Source organism: Mastigoproctus giganteus, chromosome 5 (genome assembly GCF_048544385.1).
Source record: "Mastigoproctus giganteus isolate SK-2022 chromosome 5, ASM4854438v1, whole genome shotgun sequence".
Taxonomy (NCBI): Eukaryota; Metazoa; Arthropoda; class Arachnida; order Uropygi; family Thelyphonidae; genus Mastigoproctus; species Mastigoproctus giganteus.
The window spans coordinates 217,236,502-217,259,161 of record NC_143579.1 but is presented as its reverse complement, the minus strand read 5'-3'; the positions used below and the strand labels follow the sequence as shown (position 1 = coordinate 217,259,161).

The 22,660-nt window shown below is 36.2% G+C and overlaps 1 protein-coding gene across 5 annotated transcripts in view; it reads right to left on the bottom strand.

Annotated features, from left to right (window-relative positions):
* Positions 1-22,660, bottom strand: part of Hem (Nck associated protein 1 Hem) — a 244,909-nt gene that overhangs the window by 122,970 nt on the left and 99,279 nt on the right. For all 5 annotated transcript variants that reach the window (XM_090373716.1, XM_090373719.1, XM_090373718.1 and 2 more), the window contains exons 15-16: positions 19,864-19,922; positions 15,802-15,947 (exon numbers count right to left, since the gene is read on the bottom strand). In XM_090373716.1, the coding sequence (XP_090229842.1) occupies positions 15,802-15,947; positions 19,864-19,922 (205 nt within the window). The remainder of the gene's footprint in view (positions 1-15,801; positions 15,948-19,863; positions 19,923-22,660) is intronic.

Sequence of the window (22,660 nt, the reverse complement as noted above, 5' to 3'; positions counted from 1 at the left end):
GAGACAAATCAGTGGCATGCAAGATTTTATTTGTTGGCAACAGATTTTTTTCAGCATCCTCCAAGTCTTTATCTCTGTTTGACTCTTCTTCATTCATAATCCCACGTACTATTTCATTGTCACATAACATTTCATGGCAGATTAAACTTTTATCTAAATTAAACCACTTAAAAACTGCTGCTTCAACTAAAATTTCAAAACCTTCAGTCTGTCATAAATCATAATATGATTTATGAGAATGGTATATATATACCATTAAGTGACGAGATTAATCATAATGTATTATATCACGGGTTCCCAACTTGTGTTCTGCAGAACCTTAGGGTTCCGCAATAAAAATTAGTTTTTGAGCTCTATTAATAGTTTAAAATGTGTATGAAAAATTTATTTAAATAAAGTTTCAAAAATTATTAATATTCCATAGGGAGAAGGGGGATTGTGCACAAACTGTGAGTGGCTCGCATTTGTGGAAAATAAAATCCGGTTAGTCTAATGGTGGATGAATGAATCGAATGCTTGCATGCGATTCTCCCACCACTAGTTGAGTCATATTCCCCGATGAAATCATCTGTAGTGAGGTGGGGGTGCAGCAGTACAGCGTACGAGCAAACATATCAGTCATAAATCAGTGGTGTTTTGCACTGCAATCACATTTTGTGATGTCTTATGTACTTTTCATATAAAAATAAAGTGGCATCGTATTAGTTTATAATATTACAATTGTGTATACTCCAAATTAAAATATCATGGATCGTTATTTGAGAGGAGTTTTAAAAAAAGTGTAGCAAGCAGTTCACATGTTTCTAGTGACAAGGAGACTGGTAAAGCGGATACTGATGAAAATACAGATCAAGGCAATAGCATTACTTGTGTAGCAGATGAATCAAGGAAAAGGAAAGTGTTGTTTGTCAATACTAAAACATCACTAAGTCATAAAAAACATAAATATGACTCGAGTTATTTATTACTCGGATTCACGACCACAGGAAATCCCGATGCCCCTGATGTGTTATGTATATTATGCAATAAGATCTTATCAAACAGTTCATTAGCACCAGCTAAATTATGCAGACATTTTGAAACAAACCATTCAGAACATAAAAATAAAGATGTCAAATTTTTTGAAAGAAAACTTGAGTCTCTTGACAAAACTAAACATTTTATGTCGAAAATGTTGTCGGACAACGAAAGGGCAACAATGGCTTCCTACAAAGTAAGCTACCGTATAGGACTCGCAGGTGAAGCACATATGATTTCTGAAATGCTCATAAAACCATGCATCAAAGATGTTGTTCAATGTATGCTCGATGAGAAATCCTGTCAACAAATTGATAAAATTCCTTCCTCAAATACACTGGTGTGCAAAACTTAAGGACCAGTCAGGTTTTCACCTGTAGCTTCTCATAGGAGTGGCCTGGATATGGGAAAAGCATACCAAAGGAACCTCGTGAGGTACAGAAATGATGAAGGAAACAACACCGACACAATAACGGAAACAAAACGGTACAGAGAGAGTTTAATCAAAAATGGTGACATAGCACTGGCCTCATGGTACAGATGCATCACTGCCAAAGATGGAACATAGGGAAGAGGTGGTCCTCAGTAGATTTGGCCACCCCTAATGTCGAAGCAGCATCTGTCCATACTTAGAACAATGTTGTTGATAAGTTCTTGGGTAACATCGTCTATTCCTCTGTCAGCGCCATTTTCAGCTGATGAACATTTTCCGGTGGGTGTGGATGTGCCGCTAGGCATCTCCCCAGAGCGTCCCATATGTGTTCGATGGGATTTAGATCATTGGAATGGGTAGGCCAATCCATACGAACAATGTCCTCAATTTCCAAAAGCATATCAACAGCTGCAGTGTGATGGGGTGTGGTGTTATCATCCATAAACACAAAACTCGGGGCCAATGGCATCTCAGATCAGATAAACATGAGGAAGGATTACCTCAGTACAGTAGCATGCACCGGTTACATACCGCCTTCCAGTACCTGGAGTTGTGTACGTCCATCTAAGATAACGCCTCCCCAGACGAGAACATCTCGACCGCCATATCGATCCCTTTCAATGATGTTTGCGGGGTGATACTGTGTGCCAACCTCTTGTCAGATTAGCTGATGTCCAGAATCACTGCTAAGACTGAATCTAATCTCATCAGTAGAGTACCTTACCCCATTGCGCTGCTGTCCAGTCCTTGTGTTCGATGCGCCACTGTAAAGTGTCTCCGATGGGCAGGTGTTAAAGGGACACAGCATACTGACTGTTGGGCAAACAGTCCACCTTTGTGGAGTTGCCTGGCCAGAGTAATCTGCGATATCCTGTGTCCTGTTCAGCTGGTCTGCAATGGATCCCACTGTCTGGTGTCGGTCCCTCTTGGTCTGTAGGAGTATATAGCGGTCATCATTGGGCATTATTTTTTGCGGACGACCACCACTGGTCCTTCGAACAGCTGTACCTGTTGTTCTGAAGGCCGATCATGCACGTGAGACGATGCTATGGGTGATACCGAACTCTGCAGCCACACTCCTCGCACTGCAACCTTCCTCGAGCTTCCCCAATTATTCCACCCCAGGTAAAGTCATCCAGATTTCTACTGGCCATTTCGTTGTCTGTAGCACTGTATGAAACCAATCGACTGTCTGTAACAATCATGCTCACCATTCGGTAATTTGCACATACCTGCTGCTTTTATCTGTTTATGCGAGCCTTCTCATCATGATTCAAATTTTTGCATGTGATGTGCACCAGCTTTCTACTGAACAGCCACAGTTATGCAAATTGCCACAGGCTGTTTCGTTTGATTTTGTGGTTGTAACCTTTAGAAATAGTGTTGGTCATTAAGTTTTGCACACCACTGTAATACAGTTTCATGCAGAATTCATGATATGGCTGAGGATATTGAGCAGGAACATATTTTAAGACTTCAGTCATGTGATGAGTACTCTTTACAATTAGATGAGACAATGGACATTGCAGATCTATCAATTTTTATTAGTTTTCATTCGTTATTACTACAATAATGCTATTGAAGAAGACATGTTACTCTGTGAAAATTTACATACCAATACAACAGGAGAAGTGATATTTAAATGTATCGACGATTTTATGAAGACTCGGGGAATAAGTTGGGAGAAATGTGTCAATGTATGTAGCGATGGTGCAAAGTCAATGATAGGACCTGTGAAAGGGGCAGTAACATGAATTAAAAATGTTGCTAAAATGTGTACAAGCAGTCACAGTGTTCTTCATAGACATGCACTGGTTTCTCGAAATATCCCTTCATCTTTAAAATGTATTTTAGATGAAACAGTGAAAATTATTAACTTTGTGAAAACACGACTGTGAAAAACAAGATTGTTCCAAATTATATGTGAAGATATGGGCAGCCAACATACATCTTTGTTGGTACATACTGAAACTATATGCCTGTCATGTAGCAGAGTGTTTTTTTTTTTTTTTTTTTCTGTTTATACTCCGGCACAATAACCAAGTCAGTAGAGTTCTTGTCAGATTGTTCAAATTATGAGAAAAGCTCACCATATAATTACACAATGACAAATTTCTATTAGCAGATCGCTTTAGAAACGTTTCGTGGTTGAGTCAAATTGCTTATCTGGCAGATATATTCACAAAATTGAATGACGTTTCTCTCTCTCCCTTCAAGAAAAAAATGTAAATATTTTCAACACAAAAGATAAATTATGATCATTATTACAAAAGTTCAATACAGGCTGGCCTCGATTAATTCGTCCCGCAAGCGCATCGCGCAAAACGGAAACACGTTAATCGAATATAATAATCAATAGGAAAAATTATAATTGGTCCTTGACCTTCTGGAATGTCCATAAAGAATTTTAAAAATACCCTTTAAATAACTTTTTAACTATATACAATGTAAAAGATAATTAAAATAATTATGGAATTAAATGTTTATTGCATAAAACAACGGTTCCCAAACTGTGCGCCGCAGAATATTTTAAATTTTCGAGGGAAACACAGCGATATTCGACATCTGTCGGACACCGTGCGAACTACTAGCTCGAGGTAGTTCACAGTTTCAACATTTCTTATTAAGTTGTTTGGACCTAACTACTAAACGGAACTGTTAGGTATTTCTTTTGGTCTGGGTGTGCCTTGAAAAAATTACTGAGACACTAAGGGCGCCATGAACCGAGAAAGTTTGGGAACCTCTGACATAAAATACACAATGAAGAAATGACTGTTGCGGAAATATTTGAACAGTGTTGTTCAAATATTTCTGCAATATTGAACAACACTGTTGGTCCTTGACCTTCTGGAATGTCCATAAAGAATTTTGAAAATACCTTTTAAATAACTTTTTAACTGTATACAATGTAAAAGATAATGAAAATAATTATGGAATTAAATGTTTATTGCATAAAACAGCGGAACCCAGCCGACAACAATCTTCTCAAATACGGAGGATGCGGAAAGGTCAGGGAATGACCACCACATATCCCCGGAGCAATATGGCCTTAGTTGCTAATGCTCCTAAAAAAAAAATAAATAAATAAATAACCAAACAATCTTCTCTGGGCCCTGGCAAAATAAATATTGCAGTGAACCTCAAACCTTTTGTTTGAGGTTCTATGCGATACGAAAGATTTCATCTAATTCTTTTACTGTTATGTCCTTCGTGGTAGCATTTTCATCTGACTCATTTAAAAATTTGAATTTTTATGCAAGTGTGCATAAAAAAAAAAAAAGATCGCGTTAACTGGAAATTTGCATCGTGTAAAGTGAAAAGTGGTATAATTTTTCAAATAGGATTAACTGAAAATCGTGTTAGTCGAACTCGCGTTATGCGAGGCCTGGTTGTACTGGACCATGGCTGTTGAAAAAAATAATATGGATTCATTTCCAACTTTAAATGACTTTTTACAGGATTCAAACTGTGAAACTGATGAGGAAATTCAAAAAGAATTATTTCTCATCTAAAATTAGTAACTGTGGCATTAAATGAATATTTCCTCTACTAAAAGATGACAATAACTATTGGGTTTTCAATCCTTTCAATATTAAAGAAAAACCGGAGGAACCATCTAGTTTAGAATATGAAAATCTCATCGACCTGACATCAAATAGCTAAATAAAAGTTAAATTTAATGAAGTTTCATTAAACGAGTTTTGGTGCGACTTAAAAGAAGAATACCCAAATTTATTCAAAAAAGCAATTTGTTGTTTGTTGCCATTTAGTACGACATATTTGTGTGAAAGCAGATTTTTACTCTACACTGTGACAAAAACAAAATACAGAAGTAAGTTGGATGCCACTCCTGATATTAGAATTCAGCTGTCCACAATTAAACCAAATTTTGAAAGAATATTGAAAGAAAAGACGTTTAATCCTTCACATTAATTACCAGTTTGAATTAATAATATTTGCTTTTCCATTATTAATTTGTTTTTTTTTTTAATTTTAAATAAATTATTTTTGATTTTTTGTTTTATTATAATTAGTAAAAATTGTCAGGGTTCCAAAATTTTTTATCAAGGTGAAAAGGATTCCGCGATTAAAATAAGTTGGGAATCGCTGTATTATATTATAATACATTATTATTAGTCTCAACACTAAGAACTTCTTCATCTTTTGCAGGTACACGTAATATTTTCTGAAAAGATTTTTGTAATGTTGCACGTTTGATCGATGGCAATGATATTGAAATTTCATAAATTTCATTAAAATTTTAAATCACCCCCTGGTCCATCAGTTGTATTAATGCTGTCACATTTGGTAGCAATTCTTTTACAAAAAATATTCCCATTATATATTTTTTAAAAACATTTAAATTTAAAAATACATTATTTTTATTGGTAAGTGATTTTTTAAGACATTTAAATCAATTTTTTTTTGTCACTCATTATTCAGCAACCTGGTTAAACTGCCCCCGGATAATCTGGAGTCTACTGTATATATGCACACACAGACATTTATGACATGTCTGAGAACATGGGTAAACATGATGGGGGGGAAATTAAAAACTAGAATATGTTTTGCTTGTGTGAGCTCTGGGAAGCACATTAGTGTATTTATGTTTTCCAAGGTAATTTTATATACAAACTGATTTTAAATCTTCCAGGCCACCTACTATTAGTTGAAAAATATATTTTAAACTAATCTTCCATGTCTACTGTTAGTTGAAAAATAATTCTAATAGATGCAGCACAAAAATAGTGGGGGCACCTCCGTAGCCAGGTGGGCAGGAGCAGCAGTGCATAGCACACACTTCTTGATTAGACCGGGGTTCAAGCCCATGACCACCAAATACGGTGGATGCGGAAAGGTCAAGGAATGACCACTGAATATCCCCGGAGCAATATGGCCTTAGTTACTAATGCTCCTAAAAACCAAATAACAACAACACAAAAATAGTTTTACAAATCAAAAGGAAGGGTTCAAAAGGAAAGAAGCCAAAATATTTTAGAATTCAGATATAGAAACTGGTGAAATTAATTTAAATGATAAGTAAATAGATATATATGATATTATTGTATTAAAAAATATCTGATTTGATTTTTGGTAATAATTTCACTCTTAATGTAATCAGGTCAAAATAAGAACAAATTAATATTTTAGAGAATTTAAAGTAGAAATTTTTAATTTTTACAAATTTTTAAAAATTCCACAAAAAAAATTCACTCCAAAGAACCAGCCAGTAGTGGAAACCTCATAATATTGGGCCCACACATTTGGAAAACTCACTAATGAAAGGGTTAAGAACATCAGTAAAGCTGGAAAGGGAAAAAAAAAACTCAAAAACCATAGAACAAACAAACATTATACAAAAAAAAAGTCAATAAAACAGTACAACACTTTGAAATCATTGACAAATCCTGGAATTATGAAAAAGCAAAAAATAAATTATTTATTTTAAAAAAAGCTTATAATTAACAAAAATAACAGAAAGAAAACTAACAAGTTTCATGAGAACATTTAATAATACATAAATATTTAGACTGCTTGCTCCTTTTTCATAGTTATACTTAGAGATAATCTCATTTCATTACATTGGAATAGGGGGAATGTTCCACACATGATGCTACAGAGTAAATCTTTTGTAATGACATTTACATACATGCCTAATGCATGAAATGTAAAGACGGGCTTAGCTCCAGTATACACCAAAACATCAACTCTACAAATAAGTTAAAATTACACATTCTTGGGGGAGATGGGGGGAAGACTATTTTCAAAAATGTAAATATTTTTCATTGATATCTCAAATAAAAATTGTAATCATTTATTCCTATAATCCCTTTTAACATTATCACCAACTTTGGAGCACTCTTTTATAGGATTCCAGTTTGTTTTGTTTAATGAAGCTTAGAACATTTAGAGTATTTAATTCATAACTAGCAGAAAATGGATAAAATTACCATGTGTGGGCATAGCAAAACTAGACTGATGCCTGCACATAGCAAGTCTGAGTAATCCTACTGATGCAAAACTGAACACTTGATAATCATATGACGTGTGTTTTTTTTATGTTCCAACTTAGTTCTAAAAAATGTGTATGCAGTTTGAAGCATTTTTTTTTTGGAATAAGGTATAATTTGCACACCACTAAAAATTTCTTAAATAAAATCTGTGGCAAGCCAACTTGAAATAATATGCAATATATATTATTTCAAAAAATTCTCAGAAGAATAGTTATGTAAAAATTATGTATTAAAATATGTAAACTAACCATACATTGCATTGGGAGAATATAATTTAGAACACCAATCAACAATTTACATAAGTACAATCTAATATTTCAGAACACTAGTTCCTTCATCAGCAGTTCTACATAAAATTAAAATTTTACATCAGAATTGTAAAATTTGAATTACTTCAATCACTACTTCTGGAAAGTTGAAATTATACCCTTTCCCATAATTTAATATTTAAATTATGGTAGTATAATTTTCTTCTTAACGTAGGAAAAGGGTTAGCATCAAAGAGATATAAGTCTGTAGCATACAGAAGACATGGTGGATATTTTACAATGATGGATGCTAAAATTGACTAACAACGTAACAATTGCACATACTGTATTGATTGGGTCCCTGTTCACCAGTATGGAGATTATACTTTTTTCTGGTAGATATTTTCTCACAGGGTCTTAAGCACAGAACAACTTATAATCATTGATTTGGATTACCATGTATTAAGTAGTTTCAAGGATCTTTAGAAAGCATATTCAGTCATACTTCGTATAAACTGGCTTTCCCAAATTCAAATAAATCTGGTCCTAAGCTGAAAATAAATCAGTTCCCACTTGTAATAATAAAAAACACCCATATATTTGGAGGAGATGTGATAACATTTGGATAAGTACCACATGGTCTTCCCTACACTAATGGTCACAAAATACAACAGCAATTCAAAAATAATATTAAAAGACCTGTGAATTAGTATCACACATGAATGATTGTGAACACCAATTTTTAGATGACAGAGACATGTGCTTAGCCATCAAATCACAAAAGTCCATTTAGGATCAGGTGAGATGTTAGCAATACAAACAGAAGAACAGATATTGTTGTACATGTTGGCACTAATGACCTTAAGAGTAAGAGATCTGCAGATTTACTTAATAAGTACAGGTCAATGCTGGAAAAAAGTCACGAGTTAGGGTTAAATATGAAAGTGTCTACAATTCTGCCCAGACACGATAGGAGGGAGTATATGATAACAGCCTTGTCAATCAATTCGGCCCTGGAGAGATTGTGCAAGGCTCACAGGGTAGAATTTTTTTCGGTGTTGGTCTGTGCTTACTAACAGGAGAGACTGCTTCCACAGGGATGAGATACACTTAAATAGAAAGGGTGCAAGAATATTTGCTGATGCAATCGAGGCAGTGTTAGGTGGGTCGGAAAACTGCTAGATTGGGAGTATTCACAGACTAAAAGATTAACAGTAGAGGCAGGCAGAGGCGAAAGTGATTCTTGCATTGCTTCTATTGTAATGAGCAGCGGCCTAGAAAGCAAGTTGCTGGGGACTTCAAGAGCTGCTGGGAGTCATCAGGGAACAAGTAAATACATGGGCTGTGTTAGGGTAACTAAGAGTAAGAACAAGTGCATGTGTACTTGCATGTACACTAATGCTAGAAGTATATCAATTTTATAGTAAATAAAATTGATGAATTTGAAGTTCTGATCAAGACATCAAAGGCAGGTATTGTTGGGATATCAGAGACACTGTGTCACACAGATATAAGCAGTGCAGAATTGCAATTTGGGGAATACAATGCGTACAGAAAGGACAGACAGGGTAGGAAGGGAGGAGGTTGTTTGTTTGTTATTTGGTTTTTAGGAGCATTAGCAACTAAGGCCATATTGCTCCGGGATATGCGGTGGTCATTCCCTGACCTTTCCGCATCCTCTGTATTTGGTGGTGACAGGCTCAAACCCCGGTCTAATCAAGAAGTGTGTACTACGCACTGCTGCTCCTTCCCACCTGGCTACGGAGGTGCCAAGGGAGGAGGGGTTGTGCTGTTAGTTAAGAAACATAAATCTAAGGAAGTGCATCCAGTTGAAATGGGTGGACAGTGCAATGTTGAGTCTGTTTGGTGTGACATAAACACTGGGAAAGGGAAAATGAGAGAAGAAGTTATAGTCCTAATGACTCTGATGAGTACAATGAACAGTTGTGCAGAGAAATAGAATGGGCCAGTAAATCAGAATATCTTGTAATGTGGGATTTTAACTTTCCAGATATTGACTGGAAATTGTGGATTGGTCACTCGCATGGTAGCAAGACTTTTGTGGATTTATAGGAGGATTGTTTTCTACAGCAACATGTTGAGGGGCAACCAGAGGGAATAATACCCTTGATCTGATTATCAGCAGTGATTATTCATGCATTAAGAATTTGCAGATAAAGGAACCACTAGGTGACAGTGATCACAGTGTACTGATGAGGGATTTACTTGTTTGTTTGTTTGTTATTTGGTTTTTAGGAGCATTAGCAACTAAGGCCATATTGCTCCGGGGATATGCAGTGGTCATTCCCTGACCTTTCCGCATCCTCTGTATTTGGTGGGCACGGGCTCGAACCCTGGTCTAATAAAGAAGCGTGTGCTACGTACTGCTGCTCCTGCCCACCTGGCTACGGAGGCGCCAAGGGATTTACTTAAAGACGTAACTACCATCAAGGGTAAAGGGAAGGGTGTTTGTTTTCGTAAAGGTGACTACAGTGGTCTCAGGCAGTGGGATCAACTGATGATGTTACCAACCTGAATTCTAAATGGGAAGCCTTCAGAGACTTAATCTTGGAGGCTATTAGGCTTTTCATACCGACTAAGAAACACTGTTCAAGGTTCAGGCCTAAATGGATGTCGGAGGAATTAATGAGGCTCATGGCAGAAAAGAAAAATGCATGGGAAGCATATAAATTATCAGGTGACCCAGAAGCATGACAGCAGATATAAGCTAGTCTGTAATCAAGTCACAAAAGAGGTTAGGCAGGTGAAGGCAGATTATGAGAAATCTTTGGCAAAGGATGCAAAGAAAAACAGCAAAGAGTTCTTTACTTATGTAAACTCTAGAAGGAAGGAGATGAAGCAGATTGGTCCACTTAACATAGATGGTTTGACTATTGATGATCCTGCTCAAGTAGCTGATAAACTGAATGAGTATTTTGCATCTACATTCACACATAAGAACTTATTCAGGGAGAGGAATGCCAGAAGTTTATCAAACTCTAACAGGGTGCTAAGTGATTTTGTAATAACTGAGAGCAAAGTGGAGGAGAAATTGTTGAAGTTAAACATAAAAAAGGCACTTTGGGGCAGATGGAATCTATCCAATATAATGAAGGAGGCAGCAAGGGAAATAAGCAAACCCTTAGCTATAATTATGAGAGCATCCTTAGAGTCAGGGGAGGTCCCCATGGACTGGAGATGTGCAAATGTATCCCCAATTCACAAAAGGGGTTCAAAGGGTGACACAAATAATTATAGACCTGTTAGTTTAACTTCTGTTCTGGAGAAAAAAATGGAGTCACTGGTTAAAGAGGTAATACAGGATCACCTAGACAAGACAGCAGTAATAGTTCAGACACAGCAAGGGGAAGTCTAGTCTGACCAATCTGGATACTATGATGTGGTCAAAAAAGAACTGGATGCAAAAAATAATTTTGATATCATATACTTGGATTTCAGGACTGTTTTTGATATTGTTGCACATGGAAGATTGCTGTACAAATTGGAGCATTATGGCCTTAATGGTCAAGTTACTGCAATGGATAAAGGAATGGTTGAGTGGGAGACGAAAGAAAGTGGTAATAAATTGACACTACTCTATGTAGACTAATGTTATTAGCAGAGTCCCCGAGGGTTCGGTGCTTGGCCCATTGTTGTTTTGTGTATTTATCAATGATATCGATGAAGGTATATCAGGCTTAATGTCCAAGTTTGCAGATGATACAAAGGTTAGTGGGGTTGTTGTAACAGTAAAGACAGTATGCTACTGCAACAGGATCTAGAAAAGTTAGGCAGATGAGCTGAGAAGTGGCAACTGAAGTTTAACATTGACAAATGGAAAGTACTGCATATGGGTAGCAGTAAACCAAGAGAATAAGCAAACAAATATAAAACACCATTATGCCTGGTATTTGTGAATTATGAAAAGGCATTGACTCCATGCAGTATAAGGCAATGTTTCGGGCACTGGAAAGACAAGGAATAGATACCCCATATATTATGATTTTGAAGAAAATATATGAGAATGCTACCTCCTTTATTAGGCTAGACAAAGACAGTAGTCTTTTTCTAGTCTAATAAAGAAGACAAATCACAGTACAGTACCATTCACTATATGATATGTAGTAAGGCCCGATCATTGTGATCGCGTTTGTGAACTGATTTTAATTCTATTAAACAGCGATTCTAATTAGCGAAAATAGGAGGAATATTATCCACAGGCTATAAAAGTAAAGATATATTAAGCACAAATTTACACTTTATTACCTTACCAATTAAAAAATTAAATGATAAGTAAAAATCGGAAGAATATTTTCCACAGGTTAGCAAAATAAAAATAAATTTATGCTTATATGCTAGCTTAATTAATGCGTATTGTAATATGTACATACTAACTAGTTGATATTTCTGTTCACTGACATCTGGGATGGGGTTAAAATTTAAACTGGAAAGACAAGGCATAGGTACCCCATATATTATGATTTTGAAGAAAATATATGAGAATGCTACCTCCTTTATTAGACTAGACAAAGACAGTAGTAAATTTAAAATTGAGAAAGGAGTTTGACAAGGAGACACAATATCTCTGAAGTTGTTTACTGCTGCCCTTGAGGAAGCTTTCAGAAGATTAGATTGGTCGCAGAAAGAAGTCAATGTGAATGGAGAGTACCTAAACCACTTACGATTTGCAGATGACATTGTGGTCATAAGCCATGATCCCAAAGAATTAGAGGAAAATCTTAATCAGTTATGCAGAGTTAGTAAGGATTTTGGACTAAAGTTGAATATGGATAAAACAAAAGTAATGATGAACAAGTAGCAGTAGTGGCATGTGATGCAAGAAAACAAGTGTATGAGCTTATGCAGCATCAGCCAAAAAAAAAATAAATAAATAAAATAAATAAATAAAACACACCATTCACTCCAAATGCCGGTCCAGTTCCTCCTTAAATTTATTTAACCTGTCAACTTCCACAACGACAGATGGAAGCTTGTTCCAGCAATTAACCAACCGCTGGCTAAAGGCAAATTTCAGCACATCTATTCTACATCTGTCTTTTCTTAATTTGAATTTATGCCCCCTTAGGTTCGTAATCTAAGTATGCCACAGAAAGGAATATAATGATTGAAGGAGCAGTAATTGAAAAGGTGGAGTCATATACTTATCTGGGACAAATCATTGGCTGTAATAATGATAAATGGCTGGAAGTCAAGAGAAGAATAAATTTTGGATGGATAGCATTCAGGAAATATAGTCACATACTGAAGAGCAATATCCCAGTTTGTCTGAAATGTAAAATAATGAACCAATGTATACTCCCCACCTTGACTTATGGAAGTGAAATTTGAGCACTCATCAAAAGAATGGAAGAGAAGCTGAAAACTACACAGTGAAGAATGGAACGAATTATATTGGGAATCAGACTGTTAGATAAGAAGAGAAACACATGGATTAGGCAGCAAACTCAAGTAAAGGACATTTTTATCAAAACTAAAGAACTAAAATGGTGTTGGGCAGGACACATAGCTCGAAGACATGATGACAGATGGACTAAGAAAATAACAGAATGGTACCCAAGAGAAGCTAAGAGAAAACCTGGAAGACAACAACGGAGATGGACAGATGAAATCATGAGTTTGTGGGTAGTAAATGGATGGCCATTGCACAAAACAGAAGGGACTGGAAAGTTGCTGGAGAGGCCTCCATCCTGCAGTGGATTGAAAATGGTTTGCTGCCTAATCCATGTGTGGTATTACACTCAGGGAGGTGGAGAATGAAAAAGACCTGGGGGTAATTGTGCAGTCAGATTTGAAGTTCTCTGAGCAGTGCAGACGGGCTGCCAAAGCAGGTCATGGAGTTTTGTCAATGATATATACGAATTTTGCTAGCAGAGGCAAGGAGGTGATTATCCCTTTGTATACGGCAATGGTCAGGCCACACCTTGAGTACTGCATACAGGTATGGAGGCTTCATTTTAGAAAGGATGTAGAGTTGCTAGAATGAGTATAGGGAAGGACAACAAGATTGGTGAGAGGAACAAAGCGGTGCACTTACAAAGAGAGGCTTAAGTTCTGCAAGTTGCAACATCTGGAGACTAGGCACCTGCGAGTTGATCTTATTGAGGTGTATAAGGCCTTGAATTGGTTTGAGCAGGCTCAATGCTGACGGGATATTCCGCTTGCTCAGATTAAGAACCTGAGGGGGGGCATAGATTCAAATTGAGAAAAGACAGTTGTAGAATAGATGTGTGGAAGTTTGCTGTTAGCCAGCAGGTAGTTTACTGCTGGAACAGACTCCCATCTGTTGTTGTGGAAGTTGTTAGGTTAAACAAATTTAAGTTTGAACTAGACAAACATTTGGAGTGATTGGATGGGGGGAAATGGGAAGGTTTTTTTTTGGCTGGTGCTGGATAAGCTTGCTTTCTTGCATCATATGCCCAACTAATGCTAGTGCTAAGAATGGAATCTCAAATATATAAAATAGAAACACTGCTCCCTTCAAGATCTCCACTAGTAAGGATAGGTATTATGAGATAAGTGTAACTGAAAAACTCACTATTTCTTCTTTCTAGTCTGTTTACTATTTTACAACTTTCCTTTTCTGCGTTTGGAAATATTAAAGAGTATTTGAGGGTATTTCAGGACAGAAAACACATTCTTACTATCCTCTTTCTTCCCCCGTTTCATTTTTGTCTTCTAAAATACCTATCCAGACTCCCCAGATTTTTCTCAACTTTTATAAGAAGAGAACTTACCAGTCTGTTTCCCTCTCTGCCAATAGTATTAGCCAAAATGCAATCTTAAGTACTGGCATCCTTTACAAGAAGATGTCCAATATGAGGGTTTTAAAAGTTAATGATGAAATTCAGTTCATTAATCTCCTTAAGATATAGTATTAATCTTAGGTGCAAAAAACCTATGTTTCTGCTGAGAGTAAAAAAAAAAAAAAAATCTCTCCACCCATGTACCAACTGATATCCAGTTGCTCCTATTAAATTCCTCCCTAATCATGTGCTTCAACTACCCAAGGAGGCAACTTGGGTAGTTGCAGCACATGATCCAATGATCAACAAAGAAACTTCATAAAATTCAGTCTATAGGTTTTCCCTTCATAGGTCTCCCTTTCATTTTGTGCCACCCTTGCAGAGCCTTATAAACTTCAATCAGGTTTGAAATTATCTAGTTTCCAAGCTCTGTGGCTATGTATTTGAAGGCACTCTTTGTATGGATGCTCTTTTCCAATATTACAGAGCATGCTGCCCAACATTGGACTTTCCAGAATCTGAATGTCTTTTTACTTAAAAAAAAAAAAACTCTCCATAGCTGGTTACAGTTAAGGAGATAAGCACAGTTATTGTCTTCTATCTAATTTTGTTAATAGTGTATAATAAATTTAATCTAACCACAGTACTCAGTCATAAATTAAATACATAACTGATTTCACAATGGGATACTCAACAATTAGGGGGGTGATGCTATTCTCTTTAACTTGTATTTGGATTTAGTTATATTTTTATTTTTTTTGGGATGTGTATTTTAAATTTTTAATTTTCTCCACCTCTCAAAGCAGCCTGAATCCTCTAGCAGCATGCTGGAAAAAAAAAAAAAAAAAGCAAGCAATATCATACGCTGGCCACCAATCAGTTTTTAAAAAAAAAAAGTTTAAAATGGTGCACTTTGAAATTTTATTCTTTATTCTGATACTGACACTTGCTACAAATAGCAATATTTTAGACTAGATTTTATATAAATCAGTTAGAGATTGAATACTAGTGACATCCAAGAATAAATTTAAAAAGAAAAAAAAATTAAATAAATATAATAACATTTAATATTTTATACTTGAATGCAATTTTGGTTTCAATAAACATTTTTTATGTAAACCAAAAATAGGCTTCTGGTTTATTATAACAAAAATGAAACGATAGTAACAGCCTCAATGGAAAAAGAAGAATTTATGATAAAGTCAAACATAGGTGGATTTGCTTAGCAAGTATCGAATGACTCTTTTACAGACTAACATTCCTAATAGTCATATTATGATTATTGCAGCACGTTTTCTATATTTTTATGCAAGAAAAACACTTACCAAAAAATTGATAAGTCTGATGTTTCCACCAATATTTCATCAAGGAAATCAACCATCTTTGTATGAAATACAATAGTATTCATTATAGATGCCAAGTCCCGATGATCATGCAAATTAAGGGGGTATTTGCTAACACTACTATAAGCCTGAAAAGAAAAGTTTGAAACTTAAGACTGCCCATAAATTAAATATCATATCATTTCAGATATGAGGTGCATTCAAGTTATAAGGTCTCCAAATTTATTTCTCATAAAGTACACAGATACAGAGGTGACACTTGCCTCACTTTTCAATATAGTCTCCTAGAACTGCACATATTTTTCACACCTGTTCTTCCAAGCTGTGAAAGCAACAGCAAAGCAGCTGCTTGTTAGCTGGGAAATCTTTTGGCATGGAGAGCATTTTTCATTGTTGGGAACAACCAAAAGCTATTAGGTGCAAGGTCAGGTGGGTCATAATATGGAAGATGTGGGATAACCTCAACGTTGTTTTCTTTAAATTTTTTTTACACATTTCCAGAACAATGGGGGTGAAGCATTGTCCTGATGGAAACAAATGTGATTCATTCTGTGTGGGCATTTTTTCTGAAGTGCTGGGAGGAACTTTTTCTTCAGAACTTCTTCATATGAGTTTCCTGTCACTGTACTCTTGGATAAATTTTTTTTTAATTTATTGTACTAAGCGGTTCCAGCCAGCTTTCCTGCAACCCCCCCCCCACCACTATTTATTTACATGCTGCACAGATAATTAAAATTGCTCCATTATAACATATTGAAGTTCCACACTTCATGTACCCTCTCCATTATAGGGTATTGAAACCCTACAGTTCATCTAACATTGAAGTATCACACAACATGTGCCTGCTCCATTATAGGATATTGAAAGCCTACAGTTCATCTCATGTGAGTTTGAATCTCTGCCAAGAAAATAGCTAGTGAGAGTCCTTGCATTTCAAGTATCTAGTGCAGTGCATGGGAATGCAGGGATCATCTTATTCCAAGTTGCTCTCACACAAGAACACCATTTCATAGGTACACAATGTGTAAAGATTATTTCATCAGTATCCCATAAAATAGCAACCATTATTTTCTCTTCACTTGAAGCAACATGGAACTTTTAGGGCAGCCTTGAATCAGTGTGCTTCCATTCGGCAGACTAACATTTCATTTCTGGATTGAAGGGTTGAACGAATGTCTCAACCATTGTGACAATTCAGGAATTCACTGCAGCATCTCAGGTGACTATTGCTTCACACAAGTTTTCACAACTGTTTTCTCAAAATGTATGTCTTCTTGATGAGTGAAGAACACCATTTTAAATATTATAAACATTGTATACTGTTTAGGGTGCTGCAATCAATGTGATACTACTGCATCTTGCTGCCATCTTCTGAAAACATTCAGAACTAATTGGCAGTTAGACTAAAAGCAGTCCTGTGTGTATACTTCAATTACTTTTTTTTAAGAAATAAATTTGGAGATCTGATAACCTGAAGGCACTTTGTATAACAAACAACCAGAAATAATATAAAATAGCAAAAAAGATACATCTAAAGGTTTTTTTCTGCCACTTTGTATTTAATTTATAAAAATATGTTGAAAAACAGATCAATAATTTAGCAAAACTAGATATGATCATACTAAATTCTCAATAATTTGTTATCCATGAATGAACTGCAGGTAATAAATAATTAATTTCTCAAAGAAAATCACATTGGGCAGTTTTTGTTAAAGCAATTTAAGCAAAATTAATTCATAATCACAAATTGTAAAATATATTTCAATATTAAAAATTAACTATATATTAATTTTAGAATTATCAATCCTCTTCTTAGCTTGATAATCAGAATCTTATCTTCCTATTTACACTTTAGAGATAATCTTATCTAAAATTGGAATATCACCACAGACTGTTTTCTCATATAAAATCTTAGATTCCTCTCTTTAATACACTAGTATATCTGTTGTTCACTTGGTAGAAAATTTCCTTATGTTCACATGTTCTCTCAAAAGGACTCAATGTGTCTTTAACAAAATTTAAAGTTCTAACAATTTAGACATAAAATGAGCATTAAATCTTTGACAAAAGTGTGAGCTAGCTTTCTGAATGAACCAAATCTGACCTTCTGAATGTTTTCACGTCATGTTAAGTGTAGAAAGTAGACTTTGTTAAACATTTATTCTTACTCTGGACATAAGGACTTCACACAATATTTGATAATAAATTTTTGTTTAAAAATTAATCACTCATCTAAAATTAAAAATCACTTGATTTGGTAACCTGAAGGAGATGTTTCTTAGATGAATATTGCGGAAGGTAACTACTATAAGGTTAACTTGGCTGCTGCTTAGCCAACAGACAATTACCTAGTAGCAACAGAAGACAAAAATTTAATGTAATAAAAATTCTCAATATTTTCACTGTTATACATAAAGTGGGTTGTAAATTATGAAAACCACTCAATATACACTGGTGTGCAAAATTTAAGGACCAGTCAGGTTTTCACCTGTAGCTTCTCATAGGAGTGGCCTGGATATGGGAAAAGCATACCAAAGGAACCCCGTGAGGTACAGAAATGATGAAGGAAACAACACCGACACAACAATGGAAACAAAACGGTACAGAGGGACTTTATTCAAAAATGGCAACATAGCGCTGGCTGCCACAATACAGATGCATCACTGCCAAAGATGGAACAAAGGGAAGAGGTTGTCTTCAGTAGAAGATATGACCACTCCTAATGTTGATGCAGCATCTGTCCATACCTATAACAATGTTGTTGATAAGTTCTTGGGGTAATTTCATCCATTCCTCTGTCAATGCCATCTTCAGCTGGTGAACATTTTCTGGTGAGTGTGGACGTGCAGCTAGGCATCTCCTCAGAGAGTCCCATATGTGTTCGATGGGATTTTGATCGGTGGAATGGGCAGGCCAATCCAAACGAACAATGTCACTTTCCAAAAGCATATCAACAGCTGCAGTGCAATGGGGTGTGGCGCTATCATCCATAAACACGAACTCGGGGCCAATGGCACCTCGGAACAGACACACACATGGGGAAAGGATTACCTCAGTACAGTAGTGTGCACCGGTTACAGTACTGCCTTCCAGTATCTGAAGTTGTGTACATCCATCCAAGATACTCCCCAGACGAGAACACCATGACTGCCATATCGATCCCTTTCAGTGATGTTTGCGGGGTGATACTGTGTGCCAACCTCTCACCAGATTAGCTGACGTCCAGAATCGTTGCTAAGACTGAATCTACTCTCATCAGTAAAGAGTACTTTAAGTAAAGATTTTGTGGTTGTCTTATCTTATCTTCCTTCATGGATTAGGCGACCATCTGTTCCGATCTTGAAGAGGTCTGCCCATCTTTTCTTTGGTCTTCCTCTGTCTCTTTTTCCTTTTGCTCTATAAGTGTAAGCTAACTTAGGGAATTTATTATCTTCCATTCTTTCTACATGTTCTTTCCATCTTTGTCTATATGCTATAATTTTTTCATTAATTGAGTAAATCTTTAATTCCTTTCTAATACTTACGTTTTTTATTTTATCTAATTTTTTACTTCCTTTAACATATCTTTAAAATTTCATTTCTGCAGCTTGTATTCTATTAATGTCTCTTTGTTTCGGTATCCATGTTTCAGAAATTTTGTGGTTGTAACCTTTAGAAATAGTGTTGGTCCTTAAGTTTTGCACATCAGTGTATAAGTGAATGTTTCATGACAGTATAGAATAGCCATGTCATCACACAAATGGAAAGATCTTGGTTTGATTCCTAACTGATCAATGGAGCTTAAAAAAATTTTGTGAAGTGCTGTGAGAGTAGTTAGTCTGTGGGGTTGCTAGATTTTTCAAAGTTACTTTCATCCAGCATACAGACCTGGAACACAATTTACAAATAAGACAAGCAATACACTTGAATACAAGAAAACTGTCAACTGGGTTATACTCCTACTTTAATAACGCAATCTTGTATTAAAAAATGTTTTAACTATGCTCTACGTGGAACCACAAGGAAAACAACAAATAATAATGATAAAAAATACTAAGAACTAACCTGTAACCGAAACCAATCCAGCCTTAGTCCTCGGAAATCAAAAATTTCATTATCTTCCACTGAAATAAGAAAATATCTTATTGATGTGTAAATCATAAAACTGACAGAAGTATAAAGAAGAAAAAAAAAAAAAAAAAAAAATTGTCTTAATTGAAAATTACAGAAACATAGCTCTCGGAATAATAGAAATTGTTACTATTTTGCTAATGTTTCAGCAATAAATTAGTACCCATCAGAGAATTTTTCATAATACAGGGTGATTCCAAAGACATATAATCCATTTTATATTTTCAGTTCTATTTCAATTATTATAATAAACATTTTTTTTTTTTTTTTTATGTAAACCCCAAACATGAGAGGTATCAGAACCTATAGTACTTAGTACCGTGCTTGGGTTGGAGATTGAGAAGACGAAAGAAGGTATTTGTTGATATTGGACTTGAACTTCTGTAGACTGTAATTTTCAGGAAATATGTATGAAGGAAGGTTGTTCCAGAAAACGGTAGTTGAATGAATAAACAAGGAAGATGAAAAGTTGGTTCTGTGAGTTTGAAGTTGGACAGTAAATGGATGTTGGCTGGTGGCGGCACGTATTCGGACTGTTTTGAAAGAGAGAGCGGGAATTATAGAAGCCAATTCAGAAGAACAGTGTCCATGGATCTGTAGAAGAGGCATGCAGCAGAAACAGTACATCTATGAGACAGCAAGTGGAGAGATTCTGTTAGAGATAAATCATAAATTAACATAACTGCCCTCTTTTGAATGGAATCAAGAAGCCTGTGAGAGGTTTTGGAGGCATTGCCCCAGATATGGGAACAATTCCACGGTAGGGCAGATTTGCAATTTGTACAGAGTGAACAGCTGTTTGGAAGAAAAGTAAAGGCGAGAGCGAAAGAGAAAACCAAGTTTTTTAGATGCAGAGGCAGCAATATTTGTAATCTGCTTGTGCCAAGAGGAGCAGAAGAATCCTTTTTGTGAGATTTAAGACAAGACTGAGTTTTAGAAGGATTGAAATCAACTAAGTTGTCTTTGCCCCACTGGAGAATTACCTGAAGATCAGCATTTAAGGAATTGATAGCAGATTTTTGAGAAGTTGAAGCTGATTGAGCAGGACAAGGTTTCTCAAAATGGAAAGTGGAATGCAATGTGCTACCATCGGCAAAACTATGGATAGGATTTCCAGTCAATGGAAGAAGAGTGGGGGAAAGAACTGAACCTCGGGGGACACCGGCATTAGTGGAGAAGTTAGAAGACAGAGAGCCATCTACCATCACCCTCAGTGAGCGATCAGAGAGAAAACTGGATAACCAATTACTAAAAACAGTTGGCAAACCATAAGATGGAAGCTTGTTTAGAAGACCTTTATGCCAAACACAATGAAAGCTTTTGAGATGTCAAGAGCAACTACTTGTGTTTCGCCGAATCTTTCCGTTGAATTAGACCATAAATGGGTAACATAAGCCAGAATATCACCAGTGGATCGACACTGACGGAATCCATACTGGCGATTGTTGATCAGACGGAAGTTTCTAGGTAGTTAAGAGTTTGCAGTTAATTGATTTCTCCATTACTTTAGAAAGGGTAGAAGTAATTGCAATGGGACGATAATTGGATGGGAGGGATTTGTCACCCTTTTTAGGAACTGGCTGGATATGAGCAAATTTCGAAGCAGAAAGAAAAACACCTTTGGAATAAGAAAGTGAAAAAAGGCGGCAAAGAATAGGAGTAAGTTCAGGAGCACAGGTTTTGAGAACAAGTGGAGAAATACTATCGGGATCTGGAGCTTTCTTAGCATCGATTCGTCAAAATCCTTCTGACATCCTTTTGACGGAAGACCACAGGAGGCATTCAATGGAGTGTGTTGGGAACGGTGGGAGTTGTTTTACCAAGATCATTAATACATGAGTTGGAAGAAAAATGGGATGCTAGCAGGTCAGCTTTATGCTTGGCTGAAGTGACAACAGAACCATCTGGTTTGTACAGAGGTGGGAGCAGAGATGGGCAAAATTTGCGGCCAATAGCTCTGGCAAGAGACCAGAATGCTCGGCTACCATTAGGGCAAGAAGCAAGTTTTCTACTCTTAGCCTGTTCAAACTCTAGTTTGGACTGATTAATAACTGCTTTACAATTGTTGCGAACTTTGGTGTAGGCAGAAAATAAAACTGAAGAATTAGAAACATGCCAATTACGATATGCAACATCCTTCTCTTGAACAGCCTTAGCACATTTATTGAAAAACCAAGGTTTACATAAAGGACGAGATTTTAAAGTGGAGTGTGGGATAAAGGATTCCATTCCTGCAAGAATAATTTCGCTGACACGATCTGAGCAAACGTTGACATCAGAAGTTTTGAAACAGTAATCCGACCAAGGAAAAAGAGAAAAGAAGTCTCGCAGGTCATCCCATTTTGCATTCTTGTAATGCCAAAAAACAAGAGGTTGGGAATAGCATGAGATAAAGGTTCCATTGGAGAAGAGACAATCAACAAGTTGTGATCTGAAGTGCCTAAAAGACCTCTAACTTCGACCGTGTACTTAGCATTAGTAGAGGCATATGATGCAAGAAAGCAAGCTTATTCAGCATCAGCCAAAAAAAAAAAAAAAAAACACACCACTCCCATTTCACCCCTCCGTTCGCTCGAAATACCTGTCCAGTTGAGCCTTAAATTTGTTTAGGCTATCAACTTCAAGAACAAGTGATGGAAGTCGGTTCCACCAACCAACCACCCGCTGGCCAAAGGCAAATTTCCGCACATCTATCCGACATCCGTCCTTCCTCAATTTGAATTTATGCCCT